Source organism: Leptodactylus fuscus, chromosome 8, assembly GCF_031893055.1.
Source record: "Leptodactylus fuscus isolate aLepFus1 chromosome 8, aLepFus1.hap2, whole genome shotgun sequence".
NCBI classification, from domain to species: domain Eukaryota; kingdom Metazoa; phylum Chordata; class Amphibia; order Anura; family Leptodactylidae; genus Leptodactylus; species Leptodactylus fuscus.
In genome coordinates, this window is record NC_134272.1 from 97,027,988 (window position 1) to 97,046,388 (window position 18,401).

Here is an 18,401-nt window from a genome sequence, read left to right on the forward strand (position 1 = left end):
TATATACTATATACACCGCACTATCCCGCTATATACTATATACACCGCACTATCCTGCTATATACTATATACACCGCACTATCCCGCTATATACTATATACACCGCACTATCCTGCTATATACTATATACACCGCACTATCCTGCTATATACTATATACACCGCACTATCCCGCTATATACTATATACACCGCACTATCCCGCTATATACTATATACACCGCACTATCCTGCTATATACTATATACACCGCACTATCCCGCTATATACACCGCACTATCCTGCTATATACTATATACACCGCACTATCCCGCTATATACACTGCACTATACTGCTATATACACCGCACTATCCTGCTATATACTATATACACCGCACTATCCTGCTATATACTATATACACCGCACTATCCCGCTATATACTATATACACTGCACTATACTGCTATATACTATATACACCGCACTATCCTGCTATATACTATATACACCGCACTATCCCGCTATATACACTGCACTATACTGCTATATACTATATACACCGCACTATCCCGCTATATACTATATACACCGCACTATCCCGCTATATACTATATACACCGCACTATCCCGCTATATACTATATACACCGCACTATCCCGCTATATACTATATACACCGCACTATCCCGCTATATACTATATACACCGCACTATCCCGCTATATACTATATACACCGCACTATCCCGCTATATACACCGCACTATCCTGCTATATACTATATACACCGCACTATCCTGCTATATACTATATACACCGCACTATCCTGCTATATACTATATACACCGCACTATCCTGCTATATACTATATACACTGCACTATACTGCTATATACTATATACACCGCACTATCCTGCTATATACTATATACACCGCACTATCCTGCTATATACTATATACACCGCACTATCCTGCTATATACTATATACACTGCACTATACTGCTATATACTATATACACTGCACTATCCCGCTATATACACCGCACTATACTGCTATATACTATATACACTGCACTATACTGCTATATACTATATACACCGCACTATCCCGCTATATACACTGCACTATCCTGCTATATACTATATACACTGCACTATACTGCTATATACACCGCACTATCCCGCTATATACACTGCACTATACTGCTATATACTATATACACCGCACTATCCTGCTATATACTATATACACCGCACTATCCCGCTATATACACCGCACTATACTGCTATATACTATATACACCGCACTATCCCGCTATATACTATATACACCGCACTATCCCGCTATATACTATATACACCGCACTATCCCGCTATATACTATATACACCGCACTATCCCGCTATATACTATATACACCGCACTATCCCGCTATATACTATATACACCGCACTATCCCGCTATATACTATATACACCGCACTATCCCGCTATATACTATATACACCGCACTATCCCGCTATATACTATATACACCGCACTATCCCGCTATATACTATATACACCGCACTATCCCGCTATATACTATATACACCGCACTATCCCGCTATATACTATATACACCGCACTATCCCGCTATATACTATATACACCGCACTATCCCGCTATATACTATATACACCGCACTATCCCGCTATATACTATATACACCGCACTATCCCGCTATATACTATATACACCGCACTATCCCGCTATATACTATATACACCGCACTATCCCGCTATATACTATATACACCGCACTATCCTGCTATATACTATATACACCGCACTATCCCGCTATATACACCGCACTATCCCGCTATATACACCGCACTATACTGCTATATACTATATACACCGCACTATCCTGCTATATACTATATACACCGCACTATCCCGCTATATACACCGCACTATACTGCTATATACTATATACACCGCACTATCCCGCTATATACACTGCACTATACTGCTATATACTATATACACCGCACTATCCCGCTATATACACTGCACTATACTGCTATATACTATATACACCGCACTATCCCGCTATATACACTGCACTATACTGCTATATACTATATACACCGCACTATCCCGCTATATACACTGCACTATACTGCTATATACTATATACACCGCACTATCCCGCTATATACACTGCACTATCCTGCTATATACTATATACACTGCACTATCCCGCTATATACACTGCACTATACTGCTATATACTATATACACCGCACTATCCCGCTATATACACCGCACTATACTGCTATATACTATATACACTGCACTATCCCGCTATATACACTGCACTATCCTGCTATATACTATATACACTGCACTATCCCGCTATATACACTGCACTATACTGCTATATACTATATACACCGCACTATCCCGCTATATACACTGCTATATACTATATACACCGCACTATACTGCTATATACTATATACACCGCACTATCCCGCTATATACACCGCACTATACTGCTATATACTATATACACTGCACTATCCTGCTATATACACTGCACTATACTGCTATATACTATATACACCGCACTATCCCGCTATATACACTGCTATATACACCGCACTATACTGCTATATACTATATACACCGCACTATCCCGCTATATACACCGCACTATACTGCTATATACTATATACACCGCACTATCCCGCTATATACACTGCACTATACTGCTATATACTATATACACCGCACTATCCCGCTATATACACCGCACTATCCATTACACATGGGCTCCTTATACCTCTGACAGTCTCAGGCCACCATTTTGACCTCCATACTGAGGCAGCTGAACAGCGATGGTCTCGTCTAAGACCCCTCCACCCCTTGTGAAGCCCCCCGGCACAGACAGACGTACCTTCTGGGTCACACAATTTCAGCAATGCCGCCCCCTCCTCAGGTAACATCACTATTTCTTGCACTGTTCCTCCTCCAAGTCTGGGGCTCTCAAAGTAAAATGTGAGGTGCTGCTCGTCTGTGTTGGGGGGTAGGTCCTCCACCCGGATACTTGTGGTGTCCTCCAGAGGCCTGGCCTTTAGTTTGAGCTGCGTCACCCTGAGACTGCTGGAGAAGCTGCGGATGAAGTGATGAATATCTGCAAATACAAAGATCTCCGGGGTCACCGCATATCTGGAGACCCTCAAGATGGCCGCGGACTGGGGGCAGCTTATAGGACTGACCGTGGCCCTGGATGAGGAACTCTGCTCATATTCCCTGGAGAGGTGCTGTACTCTGCCCTCCTGACTCCTCCGTACATGGGGTGGGGGGGGCAGCCCTGACTCCTCCGTACATGGGGTGGGGGGGGCAGCCCTGACTCCTCCGTACATGGGGTGGGGGGGCAGCCCTGACTCCTCTGTACATGGGGTGGGGGGGCAGCCCTGACTCCTCTGTACATGGGGTGGGGGGCAGCCCTGACTCCTCCGTACATGGGGTGGGGGGGCAGCCCTGACTCCTCCGTACATGGGGTGGGGGGCAGCCCTGACTCCTCCGTACATGGGGGGGGGGGGCAGCCCTGACTCCTCCGTACATGGGGTGGGGGGCAGCCCTGACTCCTCCGTACATGGGGTGGGGGGCAGCCCTGACTCCTCCGTACATGGGGGGGGGGGGCAGTCCTGACTCCTCCGTACATGGGGTGGGGGGCAGCCCTGACTCCTCCGTACATGGGGTGGGGGGCAGCCCTGACTCCTCTGTACATGGGGTGGGGGGCAGCCCTGACTCCTCTGTACATGGGGTGGGGGGCAGCCCTGACTCCTCTGTACATGGGGTGGGGGGGCAGCCCTGACTCCTCCGTACATGGGGTGGGTGGGGGGCAGCCCTGACTCCTCTGTACATGGGGGGGGGGGGCAGCCCTGACTCCTCTGTACATGGGGTGGGGGGCAGCCCTGACTCCTCTGTACATGGGGGGTGGGGGGGGCAGCCCTGACTCCTCTGTACATGGGGGGGGGGGGGGCAGCCCTGACTCCTCCGTACATGTGGTGGGGGGCAGCCCTGACTCCTCCGTACATGGGGTGGGGGGCAGTCCTGACTCCTCCGTACATGGGGTGGGGGGGGGGGGCAGCCCTGACTCCTCTGTACATGGGGTGGGGGGGCAGCCCTGACTCCTCTGTACATGGGGTGGGGGGGCAGCCCTGACTCCTCTGTACATGGGGTGGGGGGCAGCCCTGACTCCTCCGTACATGGGGTGGGGGGCAGCCCTGACTCCTCCGTACATGGGGTGGGGGGCAGCCCTGACTCCTCCGTACATGGGGTGGGGGGCAGCCCTGACTCCTCCGTACATGGGGTGGGGGGCAGCCCTGACTCCTCCGTACATGGGGTGGGGGGCAGTCCTGACTCCTCCGTACATGGGGTGGGGGGGGGGGCAGCCCTGACTCCTCTGTACATGGGGTGGGGGGCAGCCCTGACTCCTCCGTACATGGGGTGGGGGGGGGGGCAGCCCTGACTCCTCTGTACATGGGGTGGGGGGGGGGCAGCCCTGACTCCTCTGTACATGGGGTGGGGGGCAGTCCTGACTCCTCCGTACATGGGGTGGGGTGGGGGGCAGCCCTGACTCCTCTGTACATGGGGTGGGGGGCAGTCCTGACTCCTCTGTACATGGGGTGGGGGGCAGTCCTGACTCCTCCGTACATGGGGTGGGGGGGCAGCCCTGACTCCTCTGTACATGGGGTGGGGGGCAGTCCTGACTCCTCTGTACATGGGGTGGGGGGGCAGCCCTGACTCCTCTGTACATGGGGTGGGGGGGCAGCCCTGACTCCTCTGTACATGGGGGGTGGGGGGGCAGTCCTGACTCCTCTGTACATGGGGGGTGGGGGGGCAGCCCTGACTCCTCTGTACATGGGGTGGGGGGGGGCAGCCCTGACTCCTCTGTACATGGGGTGGGGGGGGCAGCCCTGACTCCTCTGTACATGGGGTGGGGGGGGGGCAGCCCTGACTCCTCTGTACATGGGGTGGGGGGGGGCAGCCCTGACTCCTCTGTACATGGGGTGGGGGGGGGGCAGCCCTGACTCCTCTGTACATGGGGTGGGGGGGGGGGCAGCCCTGACTCCTCTGTACATGGGGTGGGGGGCAGCCCTGACTCCTCTGTACATGGGGTGGGGGGCAGTCCTGACTTACCTGTGTCCCCAGTGAAGGTGATGATGGCAGCAGAGAGCTCAGGAACCATCTCCACACTAAAGTCCTTGTTGGCATCCATCTTACTGATGTTCTCCACCAGGGTAGTCAGCATGGCCGAGGAGCTGGACTCTTGGACATTCTCTATCAGGACCTGGGACATGGAGGCCTCCGGCGCCCCCTCACCTCCACCTGTCGCTGTATACAAGTCAGAGCTGATATATAGGCAGCCTATACAGTAATGTAAAGCAGAGGAGCCGCGGATATGTGCCAGGGCCGGGGTCATACATGCAGTGCGGATATGGGGAAGGGGCGGCCTGTGAGAAGTGCCCATGTAGTGGCCCAAAAAAGGATATTACGTTATATTATATTATAGGTCCCCTGCACAGGTATCGCCCCGCTCGCCTTTCTTACCTGTCTCCACATTGGGGTTTGGTTGAGGCTGAAAAAAAAAAAAACAGACAAAACAATAAGTCATTGGAGAGAAATATAATATATAGTCAGTGACCTGTGAGCCCAGTATATAGAGTCAGTGACCTGTGAGCCCAGTATATAGAGTCAGTGACCTGTGAGCCCAGTATATATAGTCAGTGACCTGTGAGCCCAGTATATATAGTCAGTGACCTGTGAGCCCAGTATATATAGTCAGTGACCTGTGAGCCCAGTATATATAGTCAGTGACCTGTGAGCCCAGTATATATAGTCAATGACCTGTGAGCCCAGTATATATAGCCAGTGACCTGTGAGCCCAGTATATATAGCCAGTGACCTGTGAGCCCAGTATATAGAGTCAGTGACCTGTGAGCCCAGTATATAGAGTCAGTGACCTGTGAGCCCAGTATATAGAGTCAGTGACCTGTGAGCCCAGTATATATAGTCAGTGACCTGTGAGCCCAGTATATATAGTCAGTGACCTGTGAGCCCAGTATATATAGTCAGTGACCTGTGAGCCCAGTATATATAGTCAGTGACCTGTGAGCCCAGTATATATAGTCAGTGACCTGTGAGCCCAGTATATATAGTCAGTGACCTGTGAGCCCAGTATATATAGTCAGTGACCTGTGAGCCCAGTATATATAGTCAGTGACCTGTGAGCCCAGTATATATAGTCAGTGACCTGTGAGCCCAGTATATATAGTCAGTGACCAGTGCAGTGTGAAGGTGAATGGGAAAAGGACAGTATACTTCCAACAGGCCCGAGGGGTCAGACAAGGCTGTAGCCTGAGCCCAACGCTCTCCAACATCTATATCAATGAACTGGCTACAGCCCTGGAGGCCTCACCAACCCCAGGCCTCACCCTGAACAATCGAGAGGTGAAGTTCCTGCTATACGCCGATGACCTCCTACTCCTGGCCCCCACCGAGAAAGACCTCCAAGAAAGCCTGTCAGTGCTGGAAAAATTCAGCACCACATGGGCCCTACCCATCAACCAGAAGAAGACCAAAGTCATGGTATTCCAGAAGAAGGGCCACAATAAAGCCTCCACCACCTCACAATTCACACTGAACGGCTCCACACTGGAGAAAACCAACAGCTACACCGACCTGGGGCTGGAGCTCAGCCAATCAGGAAGCTTCAAAGCAGCAATAGAAACCCTGAAAGCAAAAGCCTGCAGAACCTTCTACGCCATCAGAAGACAACTGTACCACCTCAAACCACCGGTGAGGGTCTGGATGAAGATATTTGACGCTGTCATCTCCCCGATCCTTCTCTATGGCAGTGAGGTTTGGGGCCCAGCCACCTACCCAGACCAGTCAAAGTGGGATTCCAGCCCAACAGAGAACTTCCACCTGGAGTTCTGCAAATACCTGCTCCATGTCCATCGCAACACCACCAACATGGCCTGCAGGGCAGAGCTAGGCAGACTCCCCCTATGGCTCACCATACAGAAGAGGGCGCTAGCTTTCCAGGCACACATCCAGGGGAGCGACTCCTACCACCACCAAGCATGGCTAAGCCACCTGAGCAAACCAGACACCCCCCAACCAAACAGCAGCCAACCACCAAACCAAAAACACCAACAGATGATAACCAAGGCCGAAATAAAGGTGACCACAGAGGCAAACAGAGAGCGGTACATTGAAGAATGGAGAAACCAAATAAATAACTCCAAGAAACTCACCAATGTGTACCAATCCCTACAAAGAGACTACACCATGGCCACCTACCTGGAGAGAATACGCCACCCCAAGCACAGACAGACCCTGAGCCGGTACAGACTGAGCGCCCACAACCTAGAGATAGAGACGGGGCGATACAGACAGACGTACAAGCCACGGGAGAAGAGACTGTGCCAGCACTGTGACCAGGGGGCCCTAGAAGACCAGACCCACTTCCTGCTACACTGCACCAAATACTCAGCTGTGAGGGCCGTCTACTACCAAAGACTCTCTGCCCACATCCCAGACTTGGAGAAGAGGAAACTCTACATCCTACTGGGAGAAGAAGAGGCCACTGTGGAGATCGCTGCCCAATACGTGTCCAGCTGTCACCAAACCAGAGGAAGATGAGACTCCATGGACTGTTATATTTATCCCAATACACCCGCCCCACCCCACCCCCACCTCCCCATATAGCAGTCACCAACTAAGAGGAAGATGAGACTCCATGGACTGTTATATTTATCCCAATACAGCCCCCCCACCCCACCCCCAGCCTTCCCCATATAGCGGTCACCAACGAAGAGGAAGATGAGACTCCACGGACTGTTATACCCCACACTCCCCCCCCACACACACACTTTATTAGCTTTGGCAATGCCAAATATCTATTCGGATGTGCCAATAAAGCCTGTTTGATTTGATTTGACCTGTGAGCCCAGTATATATGTACATATAGTTGGTGATCGGGGAGTGATCTGCCATGTTCTCAGGCCCGGGTTGTATATACGCACCTCCTCGGTAGATTTGGGCAGTGTTACCATCAGATTTATTGTCTGTTCTTTTGTTATTTTCAGCTCATGGTCATTTTTCTGCAGAACTTGGTCCCGAACTGCAGAGAATAAAGAAGGAACATAAAACATTCATTACAGCAGCTCAGGGGTTAATCTACAAGATAAGGGTCACAGAGGAGGCCTATATACTATACATTATAGATAGTGATTACAGGAAGAACTGGGTTACCAATCACAGCCCGTGTTATACCGACTGTACATATATATATTATATACAGTATATACCCAGGTTATACCGGCTGTACATATATAATTATATACAGTATATACCCAGGTTATACCGACTGTACATATATATATTATATACAATATATACCCAGGTTATACCGGCTGTACATATACAATTATATACAGTATATACCCAGGTTATACCGACTGTACATATATATATATTATATACAGTATATACCCAGGTTATACCGGCTGTACATATACAATTATATACAGTATATACCCAGGTTATACCGGCTGTACATATATAATTATATACAGTATATACCCAGGTTATACCGGCTGTACATATATAATTATATACAGTATATACCCAGGTTATACCGGCTGTACATATACAATTATATACAGTATATACCCAGGTTATACCGGCTGTACATATAGAATTATATACAGTATATACCCAGGTTATACCGGCTGTACATATATAATTATATACTGTATATACCCAGGTTATACCGACTGTACATATATATATTATATACCCAGGTTATACCGACTGTACATATACAATTATATACAGTATATACCCAGGTTATACCGGCTGTACATGTATAATTATATACAGTATATACCCAGGTTATACCGGCTGTACATATATAATTATATACAGTATATTCCCAGGTTATACCGGCTGTACATATATAATTATACACAGTATATACCCAGGTTATAGCAGCTGTACATATATAATTATATACAGTATATACCCAGGTTATACCGGCTGTACATATATAATTATACACAGTATATACCCAGGTTATACCGGCTGTACATATATAATTATATACAGTATATACCCAGGTTATACCGGCTGTACATATTACTATATACAAGAAGATTTGCCCCCTCCCCTCAGTACTTACCCCCCTCATCTCTGAATTGTATAAGGATCTGCCCCCTCCCCTCAGTACTTACCCCCCTCATCTCTGAAGTGTATGAGGATCTGCCCCCGGCTGCAGTCCCAGTCCCGGATCTCACATTCTCCTCCATTAGACTTGTTCTTACTCTGGAAATGCAGTAGAAGTTTATTCTTCAGCTGTTTCAGGCTGTCGGGGCCCCGGTCCCACATGAGGGCCACAGGGTACTTGTAGCTCTCATCCCCCATCTTGCTCTGCTGGCAGTTTCTCCTCTCAGCCTCTCCCGGCTGATATTTTCGGGTGTGTCACATGACCAGCTGACAGTTTCACTTTCATTTACTCTCCTTAACTCTCCTGTTCTGGAAACTCCCGCCTGTTGTCAGCCATGACAACATCTGACACCCGCTGGAGAGGAAAACACGGCCCAGGATCTGACACCTGCTGGAGAGGAAGACACGGCCCAGGATCTGACACCTGCTGGAGAGGAAAACACGGCCCAGGATCTGATACCCGCTGGAGAGGAAAACACGGCCCAGGATCTGACACCTGCTGGAGAGGAAAACAGGGCCCAGGATCTGACACCTGCTGGAGAGGAAGACAGGGCCCAGGATCTGACACCTGCTGGAGAGGAAAACACGACCCAGGATCTGACACCTGCTGGAGAGGAAGACACGGCCCAGGATCTGACACCTGCTGGAGAGGAAGACAGGGCCCAGGATCTGACACCTGCTGGAGAGGAAAACACGACCCAGGATCTGACACCTGCTGGAGAGGAAGACACGGCCCAGGATCTGACACCTGCTGAAGAGGAAGACACGGCCCAGGATCTGACACCTGCTGAAGAGGAAGACAGGGCCCAGGATCTGACACCTGCTGGAGAGGAAGACACGGCCCAGGTTCTGACACCTGCTGGAGAGGAAAACAGGGCCCAGGATCTGACACCTGCTGGAGAGGAAGACACGGCCCAGGATCTGACACCCGCTGGAGAGGAAGACACGGCCCAGGATCTGACACCTGCTGGAGAGGAAAACACGGCCCAGGATCTGACACCCGCTGGAGAGGAAGACAGGGCCCAGGATCTGACACCCGCTGGAGAGGAAAACATGGCCCAGGATCTGACACCTGCTGGAGAGGAAGACACGGCCCAGGTTCTGACACCTGCTGGAGAGGAAAACAGGGCCCAGGATCTGACACCTGCTGGAGAGGAAGACACGGCCCAGGATCTGACACCTGCTGAAGAGGAAGACACGGCCCAGGATCTGACACCTGCTGAAGAGGAAGACAGGGCCCAGGATCTGACACCTGCTGGAGAGGAAGACAGGGCCCAGGATCTGACACCTGCTGGAGAGGAAGACAGGGCCCAGGATCTGACACCCGCTGGAGAGGAAGACACGGCCCAGGATCTGACACCCGCTGGAGAGGAAGACAGGGCCCAGGATCTGACACCCGCTGGAGAGGAAGACACGGCCCAGGATCTGACACCCGCTGGAGAGGAAGACACGGCCCAGGATCTGACACCCGCTGGAGAGGAAGACAGGGCCCAGGATCTGACACCCGCTGGAGAGGAAGACAGGGCCCAGGATCTGACACCCGCTGGAGAGGAAGACACGACCCAGGATCTGACACCTGCTGGAGAGGAAGACAGGGCCCAGGATCTGACACCTGCTGGAGAGGAAAACAGGGCCCAGGATCTGACACCTGCTGGAGAGGAAGACACGGCCCAGGATCTGACACCTGCTGGAGAGGAAAACAGGGCCCAGGATCTGACACCCGCTGGAGAGGAAAACACGGCCCAGGATCTGACACCTGCTGAAGAGGAAGACACGGCCCAGGATCTGACACCTGCTGGAGAGGAAGACAGGGCCCAGGATCTGACACCTGCTGGAGAGGAAGACAGGGCCCAGGATCTGACACCTGCTGGAGAGGAAAACAGGGCCCAGGATCTGACACCTGCTGGAGAGGAAGACAGGGCCCAGGATCTGACACCTGCTGAAGAGGAAGACACGGCCCAGGATCTGACACCTGCTGGAGAGGAAAACAGGGCCCAGGATCTGACACCTGCTGGAGAGGAAGACAGGGCCCAGGATCTGACACCTGCTGGAGAGGAAGACAGGGCCCAGGATCTGACACCTGCTGGAGAGGAAAACACGACCCAGGATCTGACACCTGCTGGAGAGGAAAACAGGGCCCAGGATCTGACACCTGCTGGAGAGGAAAACACGACCCAGGATCTGACACCTGCTGGAGAGGAAAACAGGGCCCAGGATCTGACACCTGCTGGAGAGGAAAACAGGGCCCAGGATCTGACACCTGCTGGAGAGGAAAACACGTCCCAGGATCTGACACCTGCTGGAGAGGAAGACACAGCCCAGGATCTGACACCTGCTGGAGAGGAAGACACAGCCCAGGATCTGACACCTGCTGGAGAGGAAGACACGGCCCAGGTTCTGACACCTGCTGGAGAGGAAAACAGGGCCCAGGATCTGACACCTGCTGGAGAGGAAGACACGGCCCAGGATCTGACACCTGCTGAAGAGGAAGACACGGCCCAGGATCTGACACCTGCTGAAGAGGAAGACAGGGCCCAGGATCTGACACCTGCTGGAGAGGAAGACAGGGCCCAGGATCTGACACCTGCTGGAGAGGAAGACAGGGCCCAGGATCTGACACCCGCTGGAGAGGAAGACACGGCCCAGGATCTGACACCCGCTGGAGAGGAAGACAGGGCCCAGGATCTGACACCCGCTGGAGAGGAAGACACGGCCCAGGATCTGACACCCGCTGGAGAGGAAGACACGGCCCAGGATCTGACACCCGCTGGAGAGGAAGACAGGGCCCAGGATCTGACACCCGCTGGAGAGGAAGACAGGGCCCAGGATCTGACACCCGCTGGAGAGGAAGACACGACCCAGGATCTGACACCTGCTGGAGAGGAAGACAGGGCCCAGGATCTGACACCTGCTGGAGAGGAAAACAGGGCCCAGGATCTGACACCTGCTGGAGAGGAAGACACGGCCCAGGATCTGACACCTGCTGGAGAGGAAAACAGGGCCCAGGATCTGACACCCGCTGGAGAGGAAAACACGGCCCAGGATCTGACACCTGCTGAAGAGGAAGACACGGCCCAGGATCTGACACCTGCTGGAGAGGAAGACAGGGCCCAGGATCTGACACCTGCTGGAGAGGAAGACAGGGCCCAGGATCTGACACCTGCTGGAGAGGAAAACAGGGCCCAGGATCTGACACCTGCTGGAGAGGAAGACAGGGCCCAGGATCTGACACCTGCTGAAGAGGAAGACACGGCCCAGGATCTGACACCTGCTGGAGAGGAAAACAGGGCCCAGGATCTGACACCTGCTGGAGAGGAAGACAGGGCCCAGGATCTGACACCTGCTGGAGAGGAAGACAGGGCCCAGGATCTGACACCTGCTGGAGAGGAAAACACGACCCAGGATCTGACACCTGCTGGAGAGGAAAACAGGGCCCAGGATCTGACACCTGCTGGAGAGGAAAACACGACCCAGGATCTGACACCTGCTGGAGAGGAAAACAGGGCCCAGGATCTGACACCTGCTGGAGAGGAAAACAGGGCCCAGGATCTGACACCTGCTGGAGAGGAAAACACGTCCCAGGATCTGACACCTGCTGGAGAGGAAGACACAGCCCAGGATCTGACACCTGCTGGAGAGGAAGACACAGCCCAGGATCTGACACCTGCTGGAGAGGAAAACAGGGCCCAGGATCTGACACCTGCTGGAGAGGAAAACACGGCCCAGGATCTGACACTTGCTGGAGAGGAAAACACGGCCCAGGATCTGACACCCAGTGCCGCACCTCCCATGAGGCGACCTGAAGCGACCGCTTCAGGCGGCGCTATGCCAGGGCCTCGGGAGGGCGGCATTTTTGCCGACCTAAGCCAGTCCTGGACTGCTGCCCGACACAGGAAGCGAGTGGTGTATTAGGGCGGCCCTGCTGGACACAGCGCTGCTCCAGCGGCCGCCCCTCACACGCAGGCAGAAAGCAGGTCCTCTCCCTGCCTGCTCTCTGCCTGCAAACGCCACTCGCTCCGCTAGGCCCTGCCCCCTTTCTGACAGTCCCCGCCCCCTTTCCGATAGTCCCACCCCCTTTCTCGAGACCCCGCCCCCTCCTACTGGGGGGGGGGCTTTCTGACGTCTGTTTCAGGCGGCAGAAAGCCCAGGTTCACCCCTGAGGGGCACTAAGGAGCATTATACTGTGTGTAGGGGCACTAAGGAGCATTATACTGTGTGTAGGGGGCACTAAGGAGTATTATACTGTGTGTAGGGGCACTAAGCAGCATTATACTGTGTGTAGGGGGCACTAAGCAGCATTATACTGTGTGTAGGGGCACTAAGGAGCATTATACTGTGTGTAGGGGCACTAAGGAGCATTATACTGTGTGTAGGGGCACTAAGGAGCATTATACTGTGTGTAGGGGGCACTAAGGAGCATTATACTGTGTGTAGGGGCACTAAGGAGTATTATACTGTGTGTAGGGGGCACTAAGGAGCGTTATACTGTGTGTAGGGGGCACTAAGGAGCGTTATACTGTGTGTAGGGGCACTAAGGAGCATTATACTGTGTGTAGGGGCACTAAGGAGCATTATACGGTGTGTAGGGGGCACTAAGGAGCGTTATACTGTGTGTAGGGGGCACTAAGCAGCATTATACTGTGTGTAGGGGGTACTAAGGAGCATTATACTGTGTGTAGGGGGCACTAAGGAGCGTTATACTGTGTGTAGGGGGCACTAAGGAGCATTATACTGTGTGTAGGGGGCACTAAGGAACGTTATACTGTGTGTAAGGGGCACTAAGGAGCATTATACGGTGTGTAGGGGGCACTAAGGAGCGTTATACTGTGTGTAGGGGGCACTAAGCAGCATTATACTGTGTGTAGGGGGCACTAAGGAGCATTATACTGTGTGTAGGGGGCACTAAGGAGCATTATACTGTGTGTAGGGGGCACTAAGGAACGTTATACTGTGTGTAAGGGGCACTAAGGAGCATTATACGGTGTGTAGGGGGCACTAAGGAGCGTTATACTGTATGTAGGGGGCACTAAGGAGCATTATACTGTGTGTAGGGGGCACTAAGGAGCGTTATACTGTGTGTAGGGGGCACTAAGGAGTGTTATACTGTGTGTAGGGGCACTAAGGAGCATTATACTGTGTGTAGGGGGCACTAAGGAGCGTTATACTGTGTGTAGGGGGCATTATACTGTGTGTAGGGGGCACTAAGGAGCGTTATACTGTGTGTAGGGGGCACTAAGGAGCATTATACTGTGTGTAGGGGGCACTAAGTAGCATTATACTGTGTGTAGGGGGCACTAAGGAGTGTTATACTGTGTGTAGGGGCACTAAGGAGCATTATACTGTGTGTAGGGGCACTAAGGAGCATTATACTGTGTGTAGGGGGCACTAAGGAGCATTATACTGTGTGTAGGGGGCACTAAGGAGCGTTATACTGTGTGTAGGGGCACTAAGGAGCATTATACTGTGTGTAGGGGCACTAAGGAGCATTATACTGTGTGTAGGGGCACTAAGGAGCATTATACTGTGTGTAGGGGCACTAAGGAGCATTATACTGTGTGTAGGGGGCACTAAGGAGCGTTATACTGTGTGTAGGGGGCACTAAGGAGCGTTATACTGTGTGTAGGGGCACTAAGGAGCGTTATACTGTGTGTAGGGGGCACTAAGGAGCGTTATACTGTGTGTAGGGGGCACTAAGGAGCGTTATACTGTGTGTAGGGGGCACTAAGGAGCATTATACTGTGTGTAGGGGCACTAAGGAGCATTATACTGTGTGTAGGGGCACTAAGGAGCATTATACTGTGTGTAGGGGCACTAAGGAGCATTATACTGTGTGTAGGGGCACTAAGGAGCATTATACTGTGTGTAGGGGCACTAAGGAGCGTTATACTGTGTGTAGGGGCACTAAGGGGCGTTATACTGTGTGTAGGGGGCACTAAGGAGCATTATACTGTGTGTAGGGGCACTAAGGAGCATTATACTGTGTGTAGGGGGCACTAAGGAGCATTATACTGTGTGTAGGGGCACTAAGGAGCATTATACTGTGTGTAGGGGGCACTAAGGAGCGTTATACTGTGTGTAGGGGGCACTAAGTAGCATTATACTGTGTGTAGGGGGCACTAAGGAGCGTTATACTGTGTGTAGGGGCACTAAGGAGCATTATACTGTGTGTAGGGGCACTAAGGAGCATTATACTGTGTGTAGGGGCACTAAGGAGCGTTATACTGTGTGTAGGGGGCACTAAGGAGCATTATACTGTGTGTAGGGGGCACTAAGGAGCGTTATACTGTGTGTAGGGGGCACTAAGGAGCATTATACTGTGTGTAGGGGCACTAAGGAGCATTATACTGTGTGTAGGGGCACTAAGGAGCATTATACTGTGTGTAGGGGCACTAAGGAGCATTATACTGTGTGTAGGGGCACTAAGGAGCGTTATACTGTGTGTAGGGGCACTAAGGGGCGTTATACTGTGTGTAGGGGGCACTAAGGAGCATTATACTGTGTGTAGGGGCACTAAGGAGCGTTATACTGTGTGTAGGGGCACTAAGGAGCGTTATACTGTGTGTAGGGGCACTAAGGAGCGTTATACTGTGTGTAGGGGCACTAAGGAGCGTTATACTGTGTGTAGGGGCACTAAGGAGCGTTATACTGTGTGTAGGGGCACTAAGGAGCATTATACTGTGTGTAGGGGGCACTAAGGAGCGTTATACTGTGTGTAGGGGGCACTAAGGAGCATTATACTGTGTGTAGGGGCACTAAGGAGCATTATACTGTGTGTAGGGGCACTAAGGAGTATTATACTGTGTGTAGGGGGCACTAAGGAGCGTTATACTGTGTGTAGGGGCACTAAGGAGCGTTATACTGTGTGTAGGGGCACTAAGGAGTATTATACTGTGTGTAGGGGGCACTTAGGAGCATTATACTGTGTGTAGGGGCACTAAGGAGCATTATACTGTGTGTAGGGGGCACTAAGGAGCGTTATACTGTGTGTAGGGGCACTAAGGAGCGTTATACTGTGTGTAGGGGCACTAAGGAGTATTATACTGTGTGTAGGGGGCACTTAGGAGCATTATACTGTGTGTAGGGGCACTAAGGAGCATTATACTGTGTGTAGGGGCACTAAGGAGCATTATACTGTGTGTAGGGGGCACTAAGAAGCATTATACTGTGTGTAGGGGGCACTAAGGAGCGTTATACTGTGTGTAGGGGGCACTGAGGAGCATTATACTGTGTGTAGGGGGCACTAAGGAGCGTTATACTGTGTGTAGGGGCACTAAGGAGTATTATACTGTGTGTAGGGGGCACTAAGGAGCGTTATACTGTGTGTAGGGGCACTAAGGAGTATTATACAGGCAGGGGTACAGGCAGGGGTATTGGTAGGGGTACAGGCAGGGGTCCGGACCACAGTGTGGCACTTGTGTATCCCTCTTATAGGTGTTTGGGGGCCTCTTGTTACCTCTGTGCAGGTTCCGTCCATCAGAAGAGCAGACTGTAACAATAGTGGACCTGAGCAGAGCCCGAGGGGTTATCTACCATTTGCGAGCGGGGTGCCTATTTATGATGTCGGTGCCTCCGGGTTACGTATTTAGATGCCCCTTTTCAATGTTTTCTGACCGGACAGGCCTTTTCACACTGGGCTGGGGGCATTTGGGCTGTTTTTGCCCCTATTTATAAAGATATAAATTGAGCGTGAGGAGAATTGCCATTTAGGCCCCGCCCCGCGACAGAGGAAAAGTGGCGAGAGCAGAATAACATCTGGAAAAAGGTGCAAATTCTTCATAAATAACGCACAGGACAGAAGAAGTCCCCAAAAATGTGCCCCATTAACCCTATGAGGGGTCTGTTGTGTCTCTGAAATCACCGAATGAAAAGGTCCGACCTGCAGAACATTTCAGAGGTACGAGCCTAAGGGAGCGGCGCACGGAGTATACGCTCATTGGACACGTAAAACTCATTCAGAATAATATCAGATCCCATCGCTATCTATGGAGCCGGCCTCCGCGCGGGTCACATTGAAGGCAATAGGGAGAAAAGCCTCCAACTGATCTCAATAGCGCCGCGCGGAGGCCGGCTCCATAGATAGCGATGGGATCTGATATTACGCCGCTCGTTCTGAATGAGTATTACGTGTCAGGTGAGCGTATACTCCGTGTGCCGCTCCCTTAAAGGGTTTGTCCAGGATAAATAAATATAGAATGGGGGGGGGGGGGTGTTAAAAAAAAAAAGTCTCACGATGCAGGAGGACTGTTCCTGTGTGTCGGGGGTTTCATGCACATGAGTGAGGGGCCGCCATGCTGGTCCCATCGTAATCTGTGATCGGAACAGAACCCGACATCGTGATGAACAAAGCATTAGGATGAGACCCGAATGTTACCTGAGTGTGAGCCAAGCGCCCCCAATCCCCCCCCCCCCCCCCCCGCACTCAGTGATAAGCAGGTGGACTAAGAGCTGTAGTTTTGTTCCTTTGTATCTCCGGTTTCGCGCACGCCCGGCAGCGCCCTGTGAGGTCATCAGATTTTCTTGAACTTTGCACATAGTGATTATTGCAGACGCTCAGCGCCAGGGGAATGTCCTCAGGGGTCACTAAGGCAAACCCTCCCCCCACTGAAATAACTGCACGGAGTGTATGATCCTGTACACATAGGGAGGATGACCTATGACCTGTAGCATTGCATGTATATACTGTATACGCCTCCTCCTTGCTTATCAGATCTATTGATTCAGAATAAATGTATTTGATCCCAAATTAATCAATAGCTAAATCAGCTGATCAAACGCATCCCCCTCTGTGACCGCGATGTTCCCCGGCAGGTCTCCACACAGGCTCGGTGATGTCGGGCGCGGATTCGCAGCGCTTTAATGTTTCTGTAATGGCACAGTTTAGAACAAGTCCATATAGAGAGTATAGAGAGCGGACACGTGCGGGGCGCGCAGGGAATCAGGAGTCTGGGCTCTCTTTATAGACGACCTTTCATGTCCTCGGCGCAGGCGTGTTATATATCGCTAGAAAGCCGACTGCGCCGAATTCATTGCACCGTGTGTTTTCCTGTTTTGTGCCCCGGGTGCCGTTACCAAAACCTCTTCACTGTCAGAAGGGCGTTGCTGACAGTCTAACTGGGAACGCCCACCTGAAGCACGGGA

General features: G+C 51.6%; 1 protein-coding gene across 1 annotated transcript in view; it reads right to left on the minus strand.

Annotated features, from left to right (window-relative positions):
• Positions 1 to 9,549, minus strand: part of LOC142216709 (protein mono-ADP-ribosyltransferase PARP14-like) — a 67,173-nt gene extending 57,624 nt beyond the window's left edge. Inside the window, 5 exon segments of the mRNA XM_075284742.1 lie at positions 2,920 to 3,156; positions 5,172 to 5,366; positions 5,583 to 5,610; positions 8,063 to 8,160; positions 9,272 to 9,549. Of these exon segments, the coding sequence (XP_075140843.1) occupies positions 2,920 to 3,156; positions 5,172 to 5,366; positions 5,583 to 5,610; positions 8,063 to 8,160; positions 9,272 to 9,461 (748 nt within the window). The 5' untranslated portion in view covers positions 9,462 to 9,549.
• Positions 9,550 to 18,401: the final 8,852 nt, after the last annotated feature.